Source organism: Cryptotermes secundus, unplaced genomic scaffold (genome assembly GCF_002891405.2).
Source record: "Cryptotermes secundus unplaced genomic scaffold, Csec_1.0 scaffold459, whole genome shotgun sequence".
NCBI classification, from domain to species: Eukaryota; Metazoa; Arthropoda; class Insecta; order Blattodea; family Kalotermitidae; genus Cryptotermes; species Cryptotermes secundus.
The window spans coordinates 273,865-300,271 of record NW_019743154.1 but is presented as its reverse complement, the minus strand read 5'-3'; the positions used below and the strand labels follow the sequence as shown (position 1 = coordinate 300,271).

General features: G+C 36.8%; 2 protein-coding genes across 2 annotated transcripts in view; one reads left to right on the top strand and one right to left on the bottom strand.

Moving 5' to 3' along the window:
* Positions 1–26,407, bottom strand: part of LOC111873872 (GPI mannosyltransferase 2) — a 74,571-nt gene that overhangs the window by 34,090 nt on the left and 14,074 nt on the right. The window lies entirely within an intron of this gene.
* The window catches only part of LOC111873871 (dual oxidase 2), a 48,540-nt gene that overhangs the window by 12,001 nt on the left and 10,132 nt on the right, over positions 1–26,407 (top strand). Inside the window, exons 7-26 of the mRNA XM_023868912.1 lie at positions 2,497–2,724; positions 2,810–2,893; positions 3,921–4,048; positions 4,882–4,999; positions 6,302–6,462; positions 6,778–6,953; positions 7,619–7,749; positions 7,842–8,051; positions 9,742–9,867; positions 10,392–10,591; positions 12,694–12,879; positions 14,859–14,999; positions 15,364–15,445; positions 17,713–17,806; positions 19,190–19,283; positions 20,925–21,094; positions 21,662–21,894; positions 22,015–22,245; positions 23,234–23,327; positions 24,818–25,028. Coding sequence (XP_023724680.1) covers positions 2,497–2,724; positions 2,810–2,893; positions 3,921–4,048; positions 4,882–4,999; positions 6,302–6,462; positions 6,778–6,953; positions 7,619–7,749; positions 7,842–8,051; positions 9,742–9,867; positions 10,392–10,591; positions 12,694–12,879; positions 14,859–14,999; positions 15,364–15,445; positions 17,713–17,806; positions 19,190–19,283; positions 20,925–21,094; positions 21,662–21,894; positions 22,015–22,245; positions 23,234–23,327; positions 24,818–25,028 — 3,098 coding nt within the window. The remainder of the gene's footprint in view (positions 1–2,496; positions 2,725–2,809; positions 2,894–3,920; positions 4,049–4,881; positions 5,000–6,301; positions 6,463–6,777; positions 6,954–7,618; positions 7,750–7,841; positions 8,052–9,741; positions 9,868–10,391; positions 10,592–12,693; positions 12,880–14,858; positions 15,000–15,363; positions 15,446–17,712; positions 17,807–19,189; positions 19,284–20,924; positions 21,095–21,661; positions 21,895–22,014; positions 22,246–23,233; positions 23,328–24,817; positions 25,029–26,407) is intronic.

Below are 26,407 nucleotides of genomic sequence, written 5' to 3'. Positions count from 1 at the left end.
TTCGCTATGTGTTGAGATGACACATTTCTCTAGAACAATGGTTGACTTTCAACGGACTACACGGTGTCAGACCCCAGAAGATAAAACTCTTAGTCCATGTGTCTTATAAACCATTTACTTCAAATTACTTAAATTAATAACTTCACACTTGATATTCCAACCTGCCACAGTCTAAGTAGCAATGAAATCATGAAAGCACATCCATAAGCAATTAATGTCACAAGTTTTCCACGTATTCCAATCTTTGCTTTCCCAGTAGATATCACAAAATCTTCAGATTTTGCGTCTGTAGATAATTCATGTATACAATTTCACTTAATTATTGGGGATCATCAGTGTGGGTTTCGACATAACAGATCAACTACAGATCAGATCTTTTGCATTCGTCAGATATTGGAGAAAAATATGGGAGTACAATGAGACAGTACATCAGCTATTCATAGACTTCAAGAACGCCTATGATTCAGTTAGGAGGGAAGTATTGTACAATATTCTGATTGAGATACCCATGTACCTAGTTAGGTTGATTAAAATGTGTTTAAACGAAAGGTATAGTAAAGTCCGTGTAGGTAAACATTTGTCTCATAAATTTCCTATTTAGAATGGTCTAAAACAAGGAGATGCTTTATTGGTACTCCTTTTCAACTTAGCTTTAGAATATGCCATTAGGAAGGTAAAAGGAAACCAGGTGGGACTGAAATTAAACGGGACACATCAGATGTTGGCCTATGCCAACGATGTGAATCTACTGAGTGATAATGTAGATACCATAAAGAAAAGCACACAAACTTTAACTGACGCAAGTAAAGAGGTTGGTCTAGAAGTAAACACAGAGAAAACTAAGTATATGCTGCTGTTTCATCACCAAAATGTAGGGCAAAATCATGACATAAAGATAGGAAACAGATGTTTTGAAAATGTGGCACAGTTCAGATATTTGGCAACAACGATAACACATCAAAACCTGATTCAGGAGGAAATTAAGAGGAGACTGAACTTGGGTAATGCTTGCTACCATTCAGTCCAGAATCTTTTTTCTTCTCGTCTGCTGTCCAAAAATATAAAAATTAGAATATACAAAAATATAATTTTTCCTGTGTTTCTGTAAGGGTGTGAAACCTGGTCTCTGACATTAAGAGAGGAACACAGACTGAGGATTTTTGAGAACAGGGTGTTGAGGAGAACATTTGGACCAAAGAGAGATGAAGTGACAGGAGGTTCAAGAAAACTGCACAATGAGGAGCTTCATAACTTGTACTCTTCTCCAAGTATAATTAGAATGATCAAGTTAAGGAGGATGAGGTGGGCAGGAGATGTAGAAGAGATGGGGGAGACAAGGAATGCATATAGGATATAGGTGGGAAAGCCAGAAGAAAAGAGACCACTGGGAAGACCAAGGCACAGGTGAGCAGACAAAATCAAAATGAATCTTAGAGAGATAGGATGGGATGTTACGGATTGGACTGATCTGGCTCAGGATAGGGACCAGTGGAGGGCTCTTGTGAACACGGCAATGAACCTTCGGGTTCCATAAAATGCTGGGAAATTCATGAGTAGCTGCAGAATTGGCGGCTCCTCCAGAAGGGCTCAGCTCCATGAGTAAGTTAAGTATATAATTTCACTTTCAAAAATGAAACTGGGTCTTGATCATGCCCCACAGCTTTCAGAATGCCTTAATGAACTTCATAATTGTTATGTATTGTAGCGTGTAGACCCATTACTAGGCAGTGACTGTGAAACAAACGGGTTCCCATGGCAATAAAGTCACACACAACAAAGGAACGGCTGGAAATGGGGTCTTCTACACAGTCCGTGCTAGGGTGTTACCAATGGGACAAGATGGGAGTTAGTCAGCTGCAATGGAGTCTGTGAAGAGAAGACATGGAACACTATGTGTGCTACTGTTACAGCAGCCTGTACACTGTGTAAACCAGTGAGGCTGTTACAGTTACATGCAGTAGGAACACAGATGACTCCACCAGATATACACAGAGCTTTAGAAGCAGAGCTGACTATGTACTGAATGGTTTACATTGTAAAATTACATGCCATAAATTCATAAACTGGTCATAAACAACCCATGGCTGCTTCTATTGCCATACCACCAAAACCCATTTTTGTTATGGCACTGTATAATATTTCTTTTTCTCCACTTTTTTGTATAAGCCTTTGGTGACCCTGTAGGGCCCATCATATTTTCCTATATCCTCCCCAAGTATAAAGACAAATTCATCCACTCCACTTCCTCATCTAGTGCCATCTTTATGGTTTCATCAACCTGCATCTTCACATTCCTCATAATAACTGACAAAAACAAATTACACATGTGCAAAAATATCTTGTCTTTTGCAAATTACTGGTTAGTATGTGTGTAGGCACATTAATTTGCTATCCTCTTAGTCAGCATTTTAAGCTTCATTTACCATAAACATTAATTTTTCAAATAAATATTCATGAACATAATGAATACAAAGCAACACACATTTATTTTCACAGAACTGGGAAACCCTCGTGGTAATGAGAATCCATTCTTACTAACATTTGGTATTCTGTGGTTTCGCTGGCACAATCACCTAGCCAGCTATCTAAACAATGCACACCCTCAATGGAATGATGAAAAGGTCTACAATGAAGCAAGAAAATGGGTCATTGCTAGTCAGCAGCACATTGTGATAAATGAGTGGTTGCCAGAATGGCTAGGTAGAAAATTGGATACATATAAAGGTAAAGTAAGAAAGTATCTCAAAATAAAGCCAAAGTAAGAGATCTAAGTTTATGGCTAAACATATCTGGTTATGTTTCATTACAGGTTATGATCCAAGTACTGATCCGCAGATAGATCAGTTCTTTCAGGCAGCAGCTTTCAGGTTTGGACATACACTTGTACCACCAGGTAAGCTGTTCTAAAATCAACAACTTATTTAAAAGTTACTGCAAAAAATCAAGACAACATGCATAACTACAAAATCATAAATTTATATTAATTGTAGTTTTAGAAATAACATGATGTAACTACTTTTAGTATTACAGGGTTAAACTCTTGATTACTACAACAAAACTCTACCACTGCTGCCTCTTCTGGGGCAGTTTAATCGAGCTTGTCATCACAAGTTATTTCTCTAAGATCAATTTTCATATATTTCTCTATTTCTGCTTTGGTCTTCCATGTGGCATCTTTACAACTAATTTCTTAAACAGACAAATCTTATGAACTGTACTTCTTTTAACCCTCAAACACGTTGTGTGACTTTCCACTGTAACCCTGCAGATTTCATCATCCTAATTGTACTATAAGAAGGTGTAAATGTTGAGAGTAAGGCAAAAATGACAATTAAGAGCTAATTCAGTTAAACATGGCACAACATGAAGAAGCAGCCAGGGCATGATGTAACAGGATTTTTAGTGTTTATAGAATAAACTCAATAGTCTTACAAGAACACAAGATAGGCTTCAGTGGAAGGCTATTGTGAACAGAAAATTAACTTTCAGGTTTCGTAACAGGCAGAAAATTTCTTAACTAGCTGAATAACTATTTGCTTCTCAAGGACGTGTATAAAACTGTACAAATTGTATAAGGTTTGCCATTACTTTTACTACTAAAATTAACTGATTTATTATATTGTATGTGTTTATCAGTATTTTATACAAATATGTATGCTATTGGATGACAACTGTAATCCTTACTTGTGACTGTAACTAGGACGATCTCCACATCCGCATGAGAATGTACTCTTGACAGGATTTATGGAAGGTGACTAAATGAAATGAAAAGGACCTTTTCCATTAAGTTAATTATAGTTATATTACTCATTCTTCCTGCAACAATACATAACAAGATGTGTAGCACTGTTTTCATATGAGTTTACACTATTCAGGTATGTAAACACAATATCTAAAGCACTCATCTTGTCTTTCACCAGGCGTTTATTTGAGGGATTATGCTAAAAATGACTGTATGCTAGTAAAAAATGTCTCAAAGGAAAGCAGAAAGAAAGACTTAATTATCAATGGGACTGTCCGTACTTGTAACAGTTTCTGGAGACCTCAGGTAAGGACTGCTAGAGAACAGCAGTGTGCCTTGTTTAAAATATTATTTTGGACTTTTTTCCATCATCCCCATTTCTTACAACAACTAACTTTTTTTTAAATGGTTCTATTTCCACCTGCAGGTGAAAAGAATATTAAAGAAAATCCACTCTGTTGAGCTCCTAGATAGAGCTACTCTCACACCATGGACTGGTCCATGCTCTGTACCACATTGCTAACTAGTCATGAAAACAAGTTCATATCCATAATGCAGAGTACAGTTTACTTAATTTCAGGGATGTCTTATGAAGTAAAAAATGTATGAATTTAACAGGAATGGAAAGGCATCCTCCAAAGTGGGGTATATATGTTTCTGAAATGCATTCTGTTATTTCACATAACTCATTAGCAATATTATTCATTTACTGCTGTGAATGGGTTACAGGCTGAATGGCCAGAATTCAAACCCCAGCAGAAGCAAGAGAATTTTCTCTGCTTCACAGCATCTAGACTGACTCTGAGAGCCATGCAATGGTTACATGGTCTCTTTTCCCACAATGTGAAGCAGACCACTTCACCCCATCTTATGCCACAATCATAAATGAGGGGCTACACCTTCACTCCTCCACTGTCTTCATGGCGTGGTGTTTAAGTAATCAAGCACAAAGACAACTTCACCTTTACCTATATTTTATGTTACAAATTTTTCTGCATGAACAGCAACTACTGCACAAATTGATAAAAGTTGATCTGAGTGTCACAAAAAACTGGTTTTTATTTGACATATAGAACATACATATCTCTGGCCATGAGGTACTGATTTTTGTTAACATAAAAATATTCTATCATTTGTAGGATTTTATTGAGGCTACTACCACAGAAGGAAAATTCATTGACATTGATCGTGTACTGATGGGAATGGCATTCCAGTTATGTGAAGAAGAGGATCATAAAATAGTTGAAGATCTAAGAGGTAATTAAGTGTACAGTTTCAGCAATGAGGGTATCCTAACAAAATATAAAGTCCAATAGGTTAGAGCATATCCTTAGAATGGGATATACTTAATTTCAGTATGAGCCAGGGATTGGACATTCCAAGATTTTCCAGTTAAACACTGGATAGTATCTTCAAACAGGCAGGCAAGTATGGGTTGTATTTGCTGCTTGACTCTCTTACTCTTGAACCATGAAGATGGAGGCAGTACTTTCCGTTAAAACGCTGATAACTTCTAACAGACTATATGGTGTAATATCTAAGAAGACAGTATTCTTAATCTGCAGTATTCCTTTTACATTGGTAGTGGCGGACAGAGCCCTCCCTGGTCCCTATCCTGAACCGGATAAATCTAGTCCACATCACCCCATCCTATCTCTCCAAGATCCATTTTAATATTATCCACCCACATATGTTTCAGTCTTCCTAGTGGTCTCCTTTCTCCTGGCTTTCCCACCCATATTCTATATGCATTCCTCTTCTCCCCCATCTGTGCTACATGCCTTGCCCATTCCCATCCTCCTTGACTTGATTACTCTAATTATACTTGGTGAAGAGTACAAAGTTATGAAGCTCCTCATTATGCAGTTTTCTCCAACTTCCCATCACTTCATTTCTCTTCAATCCAAATATTCTCCTCAGCACCCTGTTCTCAAACACCATCAGTCTGTGTTCCTCCCTTAATGTCAGAGATCAAGTTTCATACCCATACAGAACAACAGGCAACATTATAGTTTTGTATATTCTAATGTTTCCATTTTTAGACAACAGATGAAAAGACTGGATGGTAACGAGCTTTACCCAAATTCAGTCCCCCTTTAATGAGATGGACAGGGCATGTAGCCAGCATGGGGAAGAGGACTGCATATAGGATTTTGGTGGGTAGGCCAGAAGGAAAGAGGCCACTAGGAAGACCTAGATGAAGGTGGGAGGATAACATTAAAAGGTATCTTACAGAGATAGGATGGGTGGTATGGACCAGACTAATCTAATTTAGGATAGGGGACAGTGAAGGGCTCTTGTGAACATGGTAATGAACCTCTGGGTTCCATAAAATGTTGGGAAATTCTTGAGTGACTGTTGTCTTCTCAAGAATGACTCAGCTCCACGGAGTTACTTCACTATACAAGTCTACAAATACTACCAGACTGTATAATGCAATAGCTGAAAATTGTTGATTTATGTTTTCATGAGCTTTATAATAAAATGATCTACCTTCTTGGAAAATTTCACACATACATAAACAGTAAACACGAATTTACTTTCTCTGTTCCTTTCAAGGACGAGTGTTTGGCCCACTAGAATTTTCACGACGAGATTTAATGGCAATCAATATTCAAAGGGGTCGTGATCATGGTCTTCCTGATTATAACACTGCTCGTCAAGTGTTTGGCTTGAAAAGAATAAATAAAGTGACGGACTTCAAATATGTGGATCGTAAGGTAAGTTATAAAACCTACAGCACATTACAGTGAAGTGCATGCAAATATGGAGAATTTATGTTTCTATAAAACTACTCAAACAGCTCATGGCAAACTCTAACTTAGTCTCATGGTGCATTACGTTTTGTACCACAATGACGAAATTAAGCTTTATAATACTACAAAAGAGACAAATTTTCTTAAGACTTTCTGAAATGGAAGAAATTTAAAACAATTTCGACATAAATTTAGATGCAACACAAAGGAATATGTATAAAACAATCAAAATTACAAATTATTCATGAATATATAATATAACTCAATTTTTTTCTTCAGATTCAAGGAGCATTTATGAAGTTACACAACAATACACTGGATAATGTCGATGTGTGGGTAGGTGGTATTTTAGAAACCAATAACGGTCCAGGAGAGCTTTTCACTAAAATAATTAAAGATCAGTTCACAAGAATACGTGATGGTGATCGCTTCTGGTACAAAAACATGAATAACAGGTATGCTGTTAACACAGTAAGTTATTTTCAATTTAAAATAATTGTCAGTTATAATACATAAACATAAAAAAACCTGAAGTGAGTGGCATTAAGTTATTAGTATTACTTCATGACAGATGGTCATGAAGTAAGTACGCAAAATATGTACCTTGAGGAATATCTCTCTTATAGCCATTGATGGTTTAAGAGAACCATGACCTTTTCTTCCGCGTACCCTTCATAAGTGACATATGAGGTTCTAACAGTGATCACTTAGAAGTTTACTGGCCTCTTCGATGTGACACCATGTAGTCTGGTAGATATTTACCAATGTTATAAAATGCAAATAATATCTACCACTCTTCAATCATGAAGATGGAGACTACATGTTTCTTCCAGATCTTGGTAAATATCTATCAAGACTGCATGGCATAACATCCTAGAAGACAGTAACCTCCAAGGAACAGCTTGCTAATAGTTTCTGTCACAACATTCCTTCCCAAATCATTACCAATTCATAACTTGTAATCATCCCACTGTTCCCCATTCAATATTATAATTACAGCAGGTGACAGAGTTATTAAATGGACTTGGGAAAAAAGTACATAACTTCATCTGCTTTCTTCGTAGTCTATCTAAACAACAAGAATAACTAGATACTACTCTAATACAGTGTTATTTTGCAGACTATTTACCAAAGAACAAGTTGGTCGTCTGGAACAGCTGTCAGTATATGATATAATACTGTCAGTAACTGAACTGAACTATGATGATATTCAAACCAACCCATTTGTAGCACCCTCTCAAGACAACGGCTGTAAGTACCGTTTCATACAGTGTTACTACAAATTTTGTGGAAGCAAATTCAATTTTATACTTTTCATACACTTATTAATTTCATGTTTGCAGTAAATGACTTGCATCCGAAGTGCAGAGAAGTATTGCTTAACAAAAACTGCACGAGACAAAATGACTCCCAGGATTTTCTCTGTCACTACCTTCCACAAATAAATGTGTCCAAGGTTGAAGAATGTACTGAACCAGAAACATATGATTATTTCTCCGGCAGCGAAGAGTCATTTATTTTCACATTTATTGGAAATGGACTACTCATTCTTGGTAAGAAATGAGGAACTAGAAACATTATTTACAAATTAGTGTACTTCTAACTGCATGTAAAATCATACATGAAACTCAATAACCCTGTACTTCTAAAAGTCCATACATTAAATAGTAAGTGAAGGCAAACCAACTCAATAGAGCAACATCTGTTTTGGGAAGCTGATGGTTAGTCAACTGCCAAGATATACCCAACTTTTATGGAACCCAAAGGTTCATTAACTGTTTTCACAAAAGACCATTGTTCAATCAAATTCTGAGCCAGATGAATCCAACCTATAGCCAATTTCTCTTAGATTAATTTCAATATAAGTTTCCATGTACACCTAAGATTTTTATGATTCTCTTCACTTTACAAGTTTTAACCATACTTTTGTCCATTTGTCACATCATTCCAGTGATCCTACATGCATGCTATCAGCTATCCTGATGATCCTATGTAATTTTTGCGTCCCTTCAATGAATGCCACAACTGTCTTTTCTCACATCCTTACCTGTCTACCAACCATTATCATTTTCCTATCTCATTTGATGCCATACAAGGTGTAACAGAATTGAGCAGAAAAAGCTTTTGGCACAAGTTTCACATACTAAAACGAGAAAAAAATGTCTTTATAAACCTGTGTCTGGGAACATTTAATTTGTGAGTTGTAGCAGGAAAAGTATGTCTATAATAAGCATTCAAAGGATCCTCCATGAGATTCAATGCATGCCTGGGCACTTCTCTTAATGTATCTCTGCATCCGTTCAAAGATGGAGTAGCTGCAGACAGTCTTGACAGGCATCGGCAATAGCACAATGAACTGCCGCTTCATTGTCAGGTGCCCCCACAGGCAAGAATCCAGAGGATTCAAATCTGGTGAGCATGGAGGCCATATAGTGGGTCCTGCATCTATCCATCCATCAGCCAAGGTAGGTGTTATTGAGAACATTTCATACACCATGGCTAAAATGTGCCACAGCATCATTACGTACATATGACATTCATGTTCAGTGGTACATCTTCCAGTCGCTTTGGCAGATCATGTAATAAGAAATCTTGGGGGTGGTTGTCTGTAAGCCATTGTGGCAAAACATGCAGGCCTACCAAACAATCACCAACAAGGATATTTTGAGTAAAGTAAAGTAAAAAGTAAAGCTATCCTTGTACCAAGGCTCATAGGGTTGTGAGACATTGAGGGTCCCACATTTTCCAGACAATCAGCTCAAACATGGGCAGTAAGGTTGTCAGCCTTACACGCTTTACTCCCCAGGAAAATTATTTAATTAATTTCTGGTACTCATTTCTGTTAGAGGGTGAGTTGACCCCAGGACCATAGTGCGGCTGGAAGGATCAGGTCAATTGAAAAAACCCAATGACCTCATCAGGATTTGAACCCACAACCTTCCGGTTTAGCATAGGGCCTCAACCAACTATGCTACTGCATGCCCCTGGGATATTTTGAGTACTTATCATAAATGTATGTGTACTCTTTCAGCTATAACTCACAAATTAAATGTTTCCAGACATATGCTAATACAGATATTTTTTCTTGCTTTTGTATGTAGAACTTGAGCCCAAAGTCTGTCTGCAAATTTCAGTTAAACTCTGTACAGTGTCACCACAATCTTAATTTTCGCCACAGTGAAAAACTCAATTCTCAAACAGTTTTAAAACTTTACTAAAAATACCAATGCACACATGTTTCAGGTTTTGTGGGTATACTTTTCAGTCTTGTTAGACATAAGAAAAAGGAACAGCGAGAAAGGATGTCCAGAACTGCTGAAATGGCACGGCAATCATTCCGCACAGAGAGACATCTCATTCGATACTCAGGTATATATTCTGTCCTTATGTAAGTATACACTAGACAAGACACTATGTATTGCAAAAGGCATTCTTCACATTGTGGCAATTCTTGACTTCATGAGATTTTTTCTGATGGAAGATGGTGACAGTTACACCTACAAATTATCTTTCATATACCTTTTCTAGAATGCTTAATATATCTATACTTCAAATTAAAAAGTGATTTACAGAAGTAAATGGGATTCTAAAGTCCTACATTTCATTCAAAGTGTAGGACTGATAAAGGGTTAACCAAAAAGGGGAAGTATAATAGATCACTGAAGGCCGTGGTGCAAGGGCCAGATTACTATGGCTCACCCCTTATGCATTCATTCATTCAAATGGGATTCTAATTTTTCACAACTCTTCCAAAGTGAGGCTGGCCAACATTTATTGGACAATTAACCAAAATCATAATTTCCAATGACATTAGCAGGCTTTCAAACTAATGTCTAGTTTCTCAGGATTCAGAACATGTTAGATATAAAGTATGTGAATATATTTACATGCAGTGTTTGAATGGGTGGACCAGAAGTCTCCATTGCGACCTGTGGTTGTGGTGATGAATCCAGATAACAAGCAACTGCAGGTGCGGAACCAAGTTGGTCATTTGCTACGAGCCATGGATCTCGCACATGGACAACTAATTGAGGTTTACATCATCAGTGATGGTAGACATCTCATGCTTCGTGTCAGGAATGATTATGATCTGGTAAAGCTAAATTTATGTGTGATATAATTTCCAACTGACATTTCTTTTTTCATAATATACTCTTCAAAATTATATTTAATATCATGATCTGTAATTCAGCATATGCCTCAATAAATATAGGTTTAAGTGGATACAAAATGGTCATACTGTTAAAACAGAACACTTGAGTTCTAGCTAATTTAAAGTTAGAGCAATTAAACTGAATCACATAACTTCCTGGTACTACAGAATACAAGGATTCATCTTTGTCAGACAAAATCCACTGCTGAACCATGCCTGATGACAGCACAATTTAATGCAGCGACTGTTGTCAGATAATTTAAGAATTGTCTTTCAGGCACCATCTACAGTGTGGATTTCAAACTTGAACCATGTTTATAATATGGCTACAGGTGACAATCCTGTGTACAAGTTCTTTATTTTAATCTGTTCCTAGTGCGTAACCTTCTGTGGGTTATGTGGCATGTAAACAATGCTGTGTCACACAGCAGCAAGTGCACTGCATGTCACCAATTGCAACGGACTTAAAACTGCAAATGTATACATTACCTAACATACAATTCAACATTATTGAACCATAAGCCTTCTCATGTTGCTTTCCACCATTTTTATTGAGGTGTTCAGGTATTTCAACCATTTAGTTAGGTTTGCAGGATAGAAATATGATTTTAAAGGGTGTACTCCATGAATGGATGGATGAAAGAATAATAAATGAGCCTTGACTGGTCCTTGCACTAAACAGTGATCTATTGTGCATCCCACCATTTCAACCCCTAAAAAATCCTACATTTTGAACAAAGTGTAATATCTTACTTAAAGGGACATCTTGGTAGTCACCTGGTTCCATAAAGTAGTGTTCCAGGAGACAATATATATAGTTATAGCTTCATGATCACTGACTCATCCTCTTCCTGGCAAATCTCACAAGTGGGATAATTAGTTAATCCCAATTTGAAAAGGTGCACTGTCACCCACTGTAACCAGTATCTGTTTAATTAGTATATGCCATAATGTAGTATATAAAATTCCCAACAGCATTTTGCTGTTTATTAAGATAACTGCGGCTTTTTATAAATGGCATTTCAGCAAAACCCCAGATATATTAGATAAAATGATAACAGTTCTTATTTTGACAGCATAATATGGCACACTAACATACATCTACAAAATCTGTGAAACAATTTATGGAACAGCCTATATGAAAAAATAAATTTATTGTCTTACTTAAAATAAGTTTCATAATCATTCAACATGCCTAAAAATCAAAACGCTTAGCTGGTATTTTTCAAAGACTAATGATTTATGACATACATGAAAGTCCTATTTACGGCATTATCTAAGTAGGCCTTGTTACATATCAATATGGCCAAAAATTGGAACTACCCAGTGTTTAGTGAATTTTATCAAAGTTTTATAGGAAAATGGAAAAGGCCAACTACAGACTTTTGTAAAGTTGGCTTCATAATCGATTCATATAACTAAAAATCAACATGGTCAATTAACATTATGCGAAGATCTCTCCTACAATTTAACCAAATTATTGTTCAATGGATTATAATAGAAATTTATTTACGACTCTATGTAATGCAGGTTTTTCCACAGATTGATATGACTGAAAAATGGAAATGCCTAACAAAGTTTTGTGGAAGTTTCTCAAGAAGAATTAAAAAGAAATGTCAATAAATTTACATGCTAATACTAGACCACATGCATACAAATATGACCCCCACAGGAGGGATTCTTTTGTAAAGAATGCCTAAAAATGCTGGGAAAGTCACTCTTATGCAATATAGATACTACCAAAAACACATATCATGATTAGCATAAAAGTTTTTTCAAACATTGGTTTCTTTCTATGAAGACTGTTTCCTACTTATTAAGACCCTATACTGTTCTCATGGCAGTGACTACGAAGAGTACTATCTTCTGGGACGTAACACCATGCAACCTAGTTGGAGTTCACTGATGTTCCAGAGGACCATACTGCCTCCAATTTCTGGGTTGAAGATTAGGCCAAGCAGGAAACTAGCAAAAAGCAAAGGTCCTTTAAAACATCGGTGGACTCCTACTGGAGTATTATAATAAAAGCCATTTATTTTCAGGTGCTGAAATTTGAAAGTGAATACCTTCGAGAGAATTTCCTTCAAGGTTTTGAACAATTTATTCAGCAAGTGGGTGTCACAAGACAACGCATAACTATGGCTCTACCCCCAGCTCTCCGCCAGGCTGTTACACGTAAAGACAGGCAGATGCGGCTTGAGATGTTCTTTAGGGTTGTGTTCTCTCAGGTAAACTTAAAATTCAAACTTAGTTCTTAGTACATGACTGAGGCAATACTTATTCAGATTTCAAAGACAAAAATATCTTGACTGCATTCACTTCCAATACAAAAAGTCTTGAACATTATCTTTCACATTACAAGGCCAAAAACCTTGGTTCTATTTAATTCCAACAGGAAACATCTTGGACACCACCATAATATGCAGCAGAAACTCCTCAAACTCAATTCTTTTTAAGTATTCTTTAGAGAACTGGCTTATCATTCTCCACATACACCATAAGCTTTCAACGTAAGCATAACATAACCACGTAACACATCAGTATTATATCCTTCACTGACCAGTAATGTTCTAGGAAGCAGCAAATATTTCATGTACTCTAGGTTATTGAGGAAAGTAAGTGTCCCTACATCCTAAACTATTCATTCGACCTACTTAGCCTGTGTGCATTCCATCAACATTATACAAAAATATGTCAGATCTCAGATATGTCCTATGTCATAGCTCTATGGTTTAATAAGCAGGGTTATTTTTCTTATACCTGCAATTACAATTTATTTTCAGGTATTCTATAGTCATACACATAATAAAATCATGTTCATCTGCTCTTCCATATTTCAAGATGCTCAATGCCTATAACCATTTGATTTAAACAAAATATTATGTGGAATATCACTGAGTTCACTGACTCAGTAATGCTTTCCACTTGTATTCAGAAAGTACCTGGTTCAAAACTCTGCAGGACAGTACTCTGGAATATGCCATGACTTCCTCCTTCCACATTTTTCCAATCATCATTCATTAATCATCTTACAATTGGACTCTATACAGTCTGAACTTGTGACAGCACTGATAAATAAATAAACCATACATACATGGAATATCAACATGAAAAGTAAAACATAAAAGTATAACACTGTCCTTGTGCTTAAGCACCATGCAGTGAACATGAATGAGGGTATAAGGTAAAACTGCACACTTACTTAACCTCAGCATTTCATGGTCAGAGGTCAGCTTCATGTTTCTTCCACTTTACCCCCAAGAANATCAACATGAAAAGTAAAACATAAAAGTATAACACTGTCCTTGTGCATAAGCACCATGCAGTGAACATGAATGAGGGTATAAAGGTAAAACTGCACACTTACTTAACCTCAGCATTTCATGATCAGAGGTCAGCTTCATGTTTCTTCCACTTTACCCCCAAGATAAGATGTAAAAGTAACTGACAGATTTTAGCGGCCTCCGTAGTCTAGGGGTAACATTCCCACCTCATGACTCAAGGCATGCGGGTTCAAACCCGGCGGAGGTCGTGGAATTTTTAAGGGCGGAAAAATTCAGGGAACAAGTCCTCCGGGAGGGACTTTAAGCTGTGGGTCCCGTGTCGTAGATTTACGGCACGTAAAAGAACCTCATGTCTCTAGGAGACCTCTGAGCTAAATTTGGCAAAAAATTTTCCCACCCAAAGTAGTTTCCAATGCCTCCGATAGATGGGGAAGTATTAGGTACCACTGCCAGAGGAGGGGGGACCTCTCTGACAGAAAGGGACTAACTATTAGATACCACTGCCAGTAGAAGGTTGGAACCTCGCTGGCAGAAAGGGGCTAATAGCGAGCACCAGTACCGGTAGGGTATGGAGACAGTAGAAATTAAAAGGGGGACGCACAATGGACCAATAACTGGTCTAAGTGCATGGGGAAACCCACCCCCTCTATATTCAATACTCAACTGACAGATTTAATTTTGATTCAGACTAGTATATTAGAACTTTACATGACAGATAATAACATGACTGATTCCTTTTTCTGACACACCAAGTTAGAAAATATGTAAATTTCCCAACAGTTGTTAACACTGTTCTACACTAACATACGCATCTTTCACCTGGCCAATTGTTCCATTTTACTGTTACAATGTCTTTCCAGTGCTAATATATATAATATTATTCTACACTTCAGTATTTCTTCACTGTTATTAACACTGTCTAGGCATTCAAGATCTCGCATTCAGAAGATGAAATACTAAAACTGGATTCCCAAGCAGCCCGTGAAATAATCTACACTGAGCTCACTAGGAGTGAATTTGCTGAAGCACTGAGTATGCCAGCTGAATCCGAGTTTGTTCGCAAGGTAAATTTTCAGTACAGATTAATGCAAGTGAAATGACTTCCTTGTATCTACACACAAAAGACAAGGGGTGAGGGTGCTAAGCTCCATACATTTTTAACCTTGGCATTAGATTAAGATAAAGTGACAATCTTCAAGTGCAACCCTTACATCTGACACAGTTTACACCTTACTTTTCAATATAACTTTTACGAAGTTTACTATATTCTGGGATGTGATGCAATGTAGTTTGGCACAAGGTTCCTATAAAATAGTGAAGCATGACAGTGTTACATCCCAGAGAGAACCTTAAATCTCACAAACTTCATATTTCTTCAATAATAACAGACTGCCATATAGCTTCTTAATTATATGTTTTAAATTTCAGATGTTTTCACTGGTTGACAAGGACAGAAATGGATTTATATCCTTCAGGGAGTTTGTGGATATGCTCATTATATTTGCAAAAGGTAAAAGCTGTATATTTAATCATAATGCATCCATTTACATCATGTCCTAAGCAATCTGTTAGCATTGCTCTCTGAAGTCGTCCACATATCACCATCAATATATTTGTGAGAGTGTTACAAAAAGAGAACATTCAGATAACTTCAGATGTTGCAGCAAAGATGCAAAACATTCATAGTGTGACATGTTGACCCCTACCTCCCCAGCTGCACGTAGCGGTAACGTAGCGCTCGCATAATAGGCAAGTAATCACCCCGCAACTCTCCCCGCGGTGATGTCACGAGCGGAGCCGATGTTAGCCGAGTCCCCGCAACCTTGAAGCTATGCAAAGCGAGTGAACAGCGGTGACGTCACCAAGGGGTAATAGCGTCCTAGGCTATACGCCACGTCACACTAGCAACAGCGAACGGAATAAAAGCCGGCTGAGCAGCAAGCGAGAGTCAGTGTGTTATCAACGAGTTCTCAGATCGCAAGTTACGAGCTACAGCCGCGTGTGCGCNGAAATGGATTTATATCCTTCAGGGAGTTTGTGGATATGCTCATTATATTTGCAAAAGGTAAAAGCTGTATATTTAATCATAATGCATCCATTTACATCATGTCCTAAGCAATTTGTCAGCACTGCTCTCTGAAGTGGTCCACATATCACCATTAATATATTTGTGAGAGTGTCACAAAAAGAGAACATTCAGATAACTTCAGATGTTGCAGCAAAGATGCAAAACATTCATATTAAATAATGGCTGGTCATATTATTGACATATTAAACCAGTCAATCACTCAGTATTTTGGACACTGGCCAATTATTATGAATAATGCCCAATACTTCTGCAGGAATTACATCCTAATGCAGAGTTCAAGTCTAATCTGGCTAACTGGTTAGTGGGTTTAAAGTCAACTACTACAATAATGTTCATGGCTGTCAAGATATTACAAAGCTTAACCAGAGTTAAGAAGATTATGAACAGCATTAAAAAAGTATGTTTCATTCACATATAACATCTGCCACATGTGACACAATATATAAATAATGCTTTATAAATTTAAGGTGTCATCCTGATAGCAGCGCAGTACAGGAGGTTGGGCAAAGCTTTTAATAGCACACTCTTAACAGACATCATGATTATACTAGTTACTTTCTCAAGGCAATTGCTTTTATGTGAACATCATACAAGACATAATGTGTATGCTATGGATCAATATAACTTATCCAAGGCACTTTTTGGCAGGTGAATGATGTCTGAAACTGTATTCAGGTCACTAAGAAAGGTGGATCTTAAAATGAATTATAATTAATCATACACATGATAGTACATGTATAACAGATGTGCTGTATACAAAGTTTTAACAGAATTTTCCAGTGGATTTGAAATGATACTTGCACAAAGTTCTCATTTTGGACTTCAAGCCAAATATCATCTAATATGGTTAAAGTAAATTGAACATACATAAAGAAATACTAATGTAGAAATGCTTTATAGTAAATGTAATATCAATCTTTCAAAGGACTTAAAATAATTATGTAACAGTTCAGTCAGGCCTTAAAATTAATCAGCAGTAAGGTAAAGGTAAGCTATCCCCGTGCTTAACCAATTAAGCACTACACCATGGAGACGTTTGGGCGAGTGGATGTATAGATTCGTTTTCTTGACCTTGAGCCCCGGGTACCCACTGGACCGTAGACTGGGTCGGCCCCCAGAACCAGTCCAGATGACATGGAGAAGAGAGAATTCTTGATCCTACCGGGACTCGAACTCCAAACCATTGGTCGTCCAGCCTGTAGCCAGTTGCTATAGTGACTGCGCTGTTCAAATATCTTGTTCAAAATACGAAAACTGCAGAGTTGTACTAACAACAAAACTGATACAAGACAGCGAATTTGTGAATATACTAAAAAAAAAAACACTCATAAATTACACCTTCCTTTCTCTGAAATGGGCCTTTCAAAAATGCGAAGAAAAGCTTCTGCCCAAGTCTGTTATTAAGCAAATGCAAGTAACTATTTATTCACATTATGATACTTTTCTGACATGTACCACACAACATTGCTACATCTGCAAATCTGCACTCTAAATGATTGGCCAAAATATAACAGCAATACCAGAACAGAATTAGTTACAGAATTTTTAGGCATAATATTAAGCATAATTGTTACAAATAAGGTTTCAACCACGGGAATGAATACATCATTACTCCATGCCATTAGTTAAACAAATCTTAACATTTTATATCTCAAAGTCAATATGAAATATGTATTTCATATTTATAGGGACTGCTGATGACAAAGCTAAGCTGATGTTTGACATGTATGACATCAATGCCACTGGCCAGCTGACTCAAGCAGACTTCAAAAATATGATAATGTAAGTGCACTTGCATTTAATTCATTCAGTTTAAACTTCTCTGGTTTTCTCTCACTATAGCTCATACCTAAAATTTAACATTCAGTTAATTTGATACCTGACCCCTTTAAAAGCATGAACAAAACAGGAAAATTACACTGCCATAATGAACAGGTTGGCTAAGCAGTAACGTTTCTGATTATTAGTTAGAAGACATGTAGTGAAAATCTTAGCCATAACACAGTGTGAGGTCCCTGAGACATGTGGCAAAGCTTTTGAACTCTTTCCTTCCCTTCATTTACAGCTTTATATCACATATTACGTGTACTTATATTTATTTTTGTTTACAATTTCCCCTTTGCAAAGAATGTGTGAGGAAACCACAAAATTATGATTTCCTCAGCAGAACATAAGGAAATAAACATACATATATTCACACCTCAGTTCACTAGCTCATAACCTTTAGTTTCTTGAACACAAGAAGATTTATAAAAAACATGCAATGTGCTAAACAAACCAATTTTCCTGAAGGGACGGACAAGGATCTAAGCAATCCTACCATCTTGGTAACATTTAGCTGCATTTGATTTTGATTTGTGTCTCAAGTTTGAGCAAAGGAAACAAAGTGACAGAACATGGACAGCCTAGAATTTACACTTCACAAATATTCATGAAAATTTATGTGAATGGCTATTTGCCAATAAACATAGCGATGCTACAAACAGCATTATTCTTTTCAGTTCATGAGATTCTATGACTGACTTCACACAGTCAAACTGTATTGTTATTCAATATTAATATGTATTAATATAAGTTACATTTCCTGAAAACAATTATCATTTTGCCCATTTCTCAAATTTTCTTCAAGAACTGAAAAAGGGAGCAATATTTCTCAGGTGCATTCTTTGCAAACCTTCATCCATCAGTCTTCATGATCATTTATTTCGGATACAAATCTAATACTTCACCAGCTAATAAACAGTACAGGTACCACACCATAGAAAAAATATTTTTTCTCGTGTTGTATAAAATAACAATATTGAAATAAGCTTCAAATATATACCTACTTCTTTTAATGAAACTTCCTTTTGTCACATACAAATTCTTCTGTACAGCAACTAAGTTTTGACAGGTCAAATTTCAGCTTCACATAAACTGGGATTATAATAAGCTGATATGGACAAAAAATAAATTTTCCTATCAACTTTTAGTATAACCCTTCAATACCAAATTTCATTGAGATCCAATGAGCAATTCTGAGGATTAAATATATGAACTGATGGCATTCCCATCCCCATTATGCATTTACTTCATAATCTTCTTGGGGGGAGCAACAAAACTCACAGAAAATGTAATGGAATATATAAAATCTGTCTATATCCTTTAATATAACATACTGAACAGGTCCCTGATGGAGAATGTGAGAGCTGATGTTCAACAGCAAGACCTACAAACAGCAATCAACACCATCTTGTCAGCAGAAGGACTTGCAAATAAGGTACATCCAATATCTACTGCACTGGATGTGTAGGGATAAATATGAAGTCTACTGGGTGTAAAAAGACGTGCTAATCAATTTTTTCATCATCCTCATCAAAGTAGTGAGACACAGTGGCAGTACAATTGACTTACATTCAGGAGTTACCAGGTTCAAATCCCAGTCAGAATGACCAAATTTTCATGATTTTCTGCTCTCCCTCCAAACAAATGTTGTAATTATTTTCAAAATATACTATGACCCCTCAAGGTCGTGGGTTCAAGTCCCGATGAGGTCATTGGATTTTTTCAATTGTCCTAATCCTTCAGGCCGCACTAGGCCCTGGGGTTTACTCAGCCTCTAACAGAAATGAGTACCAGGAATTAATTAAATGATTTTCCTCGGGAGTGAAGCGCAGCCGGCGCGTAAGGCTGACAACCTTACCGCCATCTTTGAGCCGATTGTCAAGATAATGTTGGACCCTTAACGTCTCACAACCCTATGGGCCTTCACGGCCTGCAACAGGGATAGGTTTACTTTTTTTTACTTTTACTTCTACTATGACCCCTCAATATCTTCATATATCATTCACAATGAAGACTGCCACCAGGATATTTTCCAGGGAGAGGGATGGCAGGCAGTTTTTTTTTGGGGGGGGGCATCCAGTTACCAAAGGGGAAACTGCCAGAAAATGTTCTTACAAACTTACACTTAAGTAGATTCTAAAGGGTTCTGACGGCAGACGACATATAGAATTGTTGGGTTTTGGACTTTTTCCATCGTCCAGATTTCTAGGTAATAGAGAACACAACGTTCCTCTATTACCTAGAATTCTGAACGATGGAAAAAGTCCAAAAACCCCGTAATTCTTACACGTAAGCAGTTTAAGACTATGTATGATATGAGGTTCTCAGAGTGGTAGTTATGAACAGTGCTATCTTCTGGAATATAATGCTGTGCAGTCCACAGGAAGTGAACCAACGTTTTGGAGGAACGTATCACCTCCATCTTCAGGGTCGAAGAATAAACCTAGTAAGAAACTAATGTCAAGCATGTAGCAAGGACAGCATTAACGAACTGCTCTCAGTTCCTCTTTTAAAATTACCTAAAATAGATAAAGGAAACCTATCTATTCTATACAGTAATTAGTAATTGCTGCCTGTTATGAATTGTTTATATAAAATAAGTAAAGGTATCTCTGTAACAGGCCGTGGAGGCCCATAGGGTTTTGAGATGGTGAGGCTCTCACATTTTCTAGACAATCAGCTCACAGATTGCGGTAAGGTTCTCAGCCTTACGTGCTGGCCGCCCTTTACCATCAGGAATATTCCTGGTACTCATTTCTGTTAGAGGCTGAGTGGACCCCAGGGCCATAGTACGGCTGGAAGGATTAGGTAAACTGAAAAAATCCACCTCATTGGGATTCGATCCTGTGACCTTCCAGCTTGTAGCATAGTGCCTCAACCAACTGTACTACCGCTTGCCCCCTATGAATTGTTTATATATTGATTATTTACTGGCACAATATCCAATGCTGTTGTTAGGCAGCACTTTCCAATTGTATCTTATGAATTCACACAACAATTCTGACGAATTTTATATGAAAACAGTCTCTGCTCATTTCTTTGTACTTTTTCATCTATCTAAATCTTATGATTCTAGGATGTGATAACTGTAGAGGATTTTCAACGACTTCTCTCAAACAATGAGGGAAGGTTAGGCATTGACCAATTAAACCTCACAGGTATACCAGTGCCACAAGGGAAGGTTGCTGCATTGAACAGAAGAACCTTTATTGATCATGCACGTGTCACCGTGTCCAGCATATACAGGTAACCCACTCAACAGTGGCATTCAGATTCATAAATAAAGTCTTGTAAACAGACAAATTATCAACTCATAAATAAAATTTTGGGCAGGAACGAAAGTTCAGCATACAGTCTTGGGCATCATGGTCTCTGGAACGCACCTTATAAATGACTATTGTAACTGGAGTTTTGAGTTTTTGGTTCAGTTATAAATTATTTAAGGACTCTGCATCAAATGCAAAGGCTATTTAGCATGAAATTATATGAAAGGATGTTTATATAAGCTGAACTGGAAAGAATGGGGGAAAAATAGTAGCAACATACTTATTTCATGGTATTATCTTCAAATTTACTTTGATGGATTAAGACAGCTTATGAAATAATATACTGCCAAGAACAACATAACTGCTACTACTAATTACAACCACCACCACTTCTATGACCGATTTTGATGTGCTTCCCCCTCTCCTATTACTACTACTACTAACTTTATATTCACCTGACAAAAACCACATGCATGAGCATAAGGCAAATTAATCCACTTTTTGTCTTCTAAACAGAACTGTTTATTGTAGCGAAACATTGTTTCAGAGATGTAAGGGAACCGATGTCTGAAACTACAAGTAACACAGACGCAGTTCACAGTTCAGTGAGAAATGATCCCACTATAGATAATGATCAAGAGAACAACAGAAAGGAGGAACCCATTGAGAGCTCATTTTGGATATCTATAAAACGGAATATTGAGAATTATTCACGAGAGATCTTTTGGCTGGCACTTTACACCTTTGTGCTTCTAGCAATATTTGCAGAAAGAGCATACTGTAAGTATTAAACCTCATACAATAACACTCCAAATCTTGATTTCAAATTCCATCTTATAACCAAGCATTTCTCCTTTAATTATAAATTAAAATATATGTGATATTTTGAAATATTAACAGACTATTCTGTGGAGCGTGAACACTCAGGCCTGAGACAGATTGCTGGGTACGGTGTAACAGTAACTCGAGGAGCAGCTTCTGCCATGATGTTTACCTACTCATCCCTGCTTATCACCATGTGTCGCAACACCATCACAGTGCTTCGAGATACTTTCCTTCACATCTATATCCCATTTGATTTAGCAGTTTCATTCCACAAATACATTGCAATGTGGGCTCTTGTATTCACAGGTAAGTTCAACAGCTTAAAAACATTCAAATATGTGAGGCAAATTCTAATAAATCTGCAGACAACATTTACACAAGAAGTACTGGAAAAGAACTTACAATGCCTACCTTCCTTTAATTGGTTCCACTTATATAGAGTTCAGAAGGAATTATAAATTAATAATTAAGGAACTCTGTGATCTATTTATATGCATAATTTCCTATTACCTAAAATCTGATAGACGTAACATTAAAACTTTCCTAACCTGACATGTCTGTCATTTTTAACATATAAAAGAAAGATTAACATAAATCCAGCAGGTACTTTTATGAGACATATTCAAACAAATTTTTATATTCCTGTTTGAAAGAGTAAATTAGTTATTACAATGCCAAATACGTCAAATGCAAGTATACAACGTACACAGTACCTAAAAGATGAGATTCTAAATAAAAAATAAAAACTTTATCACAATATTTCTATCCCTAATATTAGTGTTATACCAATATCAGACATTTGGTGTTTGCTGTGCTGGCACACTGGTGACAAAATTGAAGTTCAATATGGTAGAAAAATCAGAATGTTCAACATCACTACTACCAAAACCTTCCTGTGAAGATGGTGCTGGGCCAAAACTCCCTCTGTTCCCATCCTCACAATCTATTTCACAAAGTCTATCTGAACATTATCCTCCTGGCCACCTTGAAGATGGAAGCAACAGAGATATGAAGATGTCAAAATGATTCATAATCCATTTAATTATGTTATAAATTTCAGTTACATCAATGGAATAACTGCGATTACTAATTTATACAGGACAGGCACATGTCATTTGAAGGGCCAGTTGCTTCTTTGAGTTCCTCAGTATAAGAGTTGACAATGAGCTTCCTCTCCCGTCAGATTAAATTGCAGATCAGTGTGAAGTCACTATTCGCAGGGGAAAATGAGAGTGCATGAATTTCAGGACAGCGCTCTTACTTTTAATTTTCATAAGGATTGTTTCTATTACAGTTATGCACTGTATTGGCCATGCATTCAATTTCTACAGCATTTCTACTCAGACTTCTGATGATCTAACTTGTCTGTTCCGGAATTTCTTTCATTCGTAAGTAAAATATAAATCATCTAACATGTAACACAGATCAGAGAAGCATGACTGATATATAGAGTTTAACAAAGATATTTCAAAGTGTCTTAAATTCTCCCAATATTTAAAGAGGAGGAGGAGGAGGAGGGGGCAGCAGCAGCACTAAATATAAGGAAGAGAACTAACACAACAGATAATTTAAATTCAAATTAATTTTCCCACAATAAATTACAAAATTACACAATGAGGCTTTGGGAAAAGATCTGTCCCTGGCTCATGGACAAGATTTACTGTAATGTGTTCTGAAACTAAATAATGATGACATTTTTTTTTTCATGAAGACTGGTACAGGCGTTCAAGCATTAAGGTTTTGCCTCAGAAATGTGAGGGGCTATAATGTTGATATTATTGATAGGATGGATTTAGGAATTAAGCCGTTGAGATGTGCTCAGATGCCTTGATATACATACCAAGTTTCATAAAGATTGGTTCAGCCATTCAAAAGTTGATTGGGGGGGGGCAGACACACAGCAAAGTGATGTCATAAGCTTATTTTTATTTTCAAAATATGGAAAGTATGCTTAAAAAATGAAAATTTGTAAGTAATAGAGAGACCAACATAAGGTTAAGTAATGATAAAACTTCGATTTTTTTCCTTTAAGGGAAAACCTGGAAAAAGAAAATGTACTTGTCCATTTGTCACATTTGAACCTTTCTTTCTCAAATCAGTAACAATATTTGTTCATTTTTAATATCGCTTCATCAATTGCATATGCTGTATAGTTCAAATGGGAGAATGATTATGAAAAATGCTGGGCAGGATGTGGAAGTAAGCTACTTTAAAGACAAGCATTTACCTGCACTTGGTAGTGGGGAGGGGGAAAATACCCATAAAGGGGGGCAGGAGAAGTTACTTATTTATTCTAAGAGATAAGATTAGTGGAAGTTTTCTGCTTCACTTGAATTGAACATCATACCTAAAACATGATGGTGTACTCTTTCCTCATCTCTTATGGTTAGACTAAATCACGGACGCATGCATGCAGCATGCATGAAAGAAACAAGAAATGCACATTAAATTGTGTTTAGAAGATGATAGAATGATAATTCTCTACTGACCACCACAAAGATAAGCAGGAAAATAATATAAAAACGGTTCTCTGGAAAACAGGGTATGATGACCTAGAACTTCCCAAAAATGAGGAATTTCCTGAACAGCTGAACAACCACCAACTGGTCCCTGAATCAGGAAGCTGATCAAACACATTTTTAGTTGGTTCAAAACATTCTTTACCCAATAAAAGACTGTTACTACAGTAGTTATGTGACTAGATTCTGAACATTCTTTGAACTTCAACTTAACTAGAATTGAGTAGAAACATGCAAATCAACAATTCTGTCTAATACTCAATTCCTTGAAGTTCAAAACAACTGCAATTATTTAAAAATACCTGGCTGGTGAAAGTATATACACAAAATTAATCTGAACATGACTTTTCCATTTTCAGGACTCATGAAATACCAAAGTTCCATTACTGGTGCTGGCAAACAATTACTGGAGTAACTGGTATACTTCTCACCCTCTTAACAGCACTGATGTTCATCTTTGCCTTGCCACTTGCACGCCGGCGGCTGTACAATGCATTTTGGTATACTCATTCTCTCTATCCAGTATTCTACCTCCTCATGATCTTACATGGAGCAGGGCGCTTAATACAGGTAATGTAGTCCCTTTCAGGACTGAAGTTTTCAGAGTGGTTATATTTCATACTGTGGAATTCTGGGTTATTAAATTATGAAATCTGTTGATGGGTAGCCACATTTTGGAGGAACACACTGTCTCAATTTACAAGAGAGGAGTGCATATGGAGACAACCAGGAACATCAGTAAACCAGCCAAATACAACTCAGTGCCATCATATTTCAAGTTTATGGGAATATACTCGCATTATATTTTATTGCATAACTACAAACTGAATAATCCCATCATTTTTAATGTGACCAGTTAAAAATGTTTATTATTCTTGGCACTGAATAGGTAACCATTTCATGATTATTCACTCTGCTGGTACGCAATAAAATGTAACATGTACATATCTATGAAATTGTAATAAGCCAGCACCATGTTGTGGTGGACATACAGACAATAATATTTAAGAGAATCTGGCTTTCTCCATCACCACTTCCACACCAAAGACGGTGTCAGTAAATTCTTCCAAAATGTCAGTACCCATCTATCAGACTAGAAGATGTCATAATCCACAACAAATGTTTCTTCCACTTTATATATATTTCATATAATTGTATATTTCTGACACGACTCTCTTTCAGAATCATAATAATGTATTCTATTAGTATTAGCACTGTTAGAGCATTAACATGTATATAATCAGTTGCTTCATACTAAGAAAAAGTAGTCACAATATGAACATCCAGTTTCTGGGAAAAATCTAATTAAGTAATAATCACTGTGAGAATCATCTTCAGCGTTTACCTTGGCTGCTAAAGAAATAAAGAGTGCAAAATGTTCTCACAAACCTTCTTACATGCTTTACAATAGTTTGAAAAGAATTCCCCCAGTAGCAAGCAGTGCATGTAGTATCTGGGATATGAAGACTGTAGGATGTAATTTATGACTGCATTCTTTACAAATGAGCAAAACTGAATTACATTTAGGGGCAGTTCTTGGGAAAAATATATTCAGGCTTTAACTGTCAGGAAACAGGCATCGATTGGCGCGAAAGAAGACTGATTAGCAAATTGTACATGGATCAGAAAGTTAGAGTATGACTGGACAGAGGGGAGACAAGAAATGTGAAGATTGGAAGAGGAGTTCGACAACGATGCTGTTTATCACCAATTCTATTCAACTTGTACAGCGAATGCCTTACCAAGGAAGCTCTGGATGGGCTCGGAGACTTCAAATTAGGAGGGCAAATTATTCAAACTGTGAAATATGCAGATGACCTTGTGTTAATGGCTAAGGAAGAAACTGTGCTACAGGGCATGATTGATAGACTAATTGAAATTGGAAGGTGCTATGGCATGGAAATGAATGTGGAGAAAACAAAAGTAATGAAAATTTCGAGACAACCAAC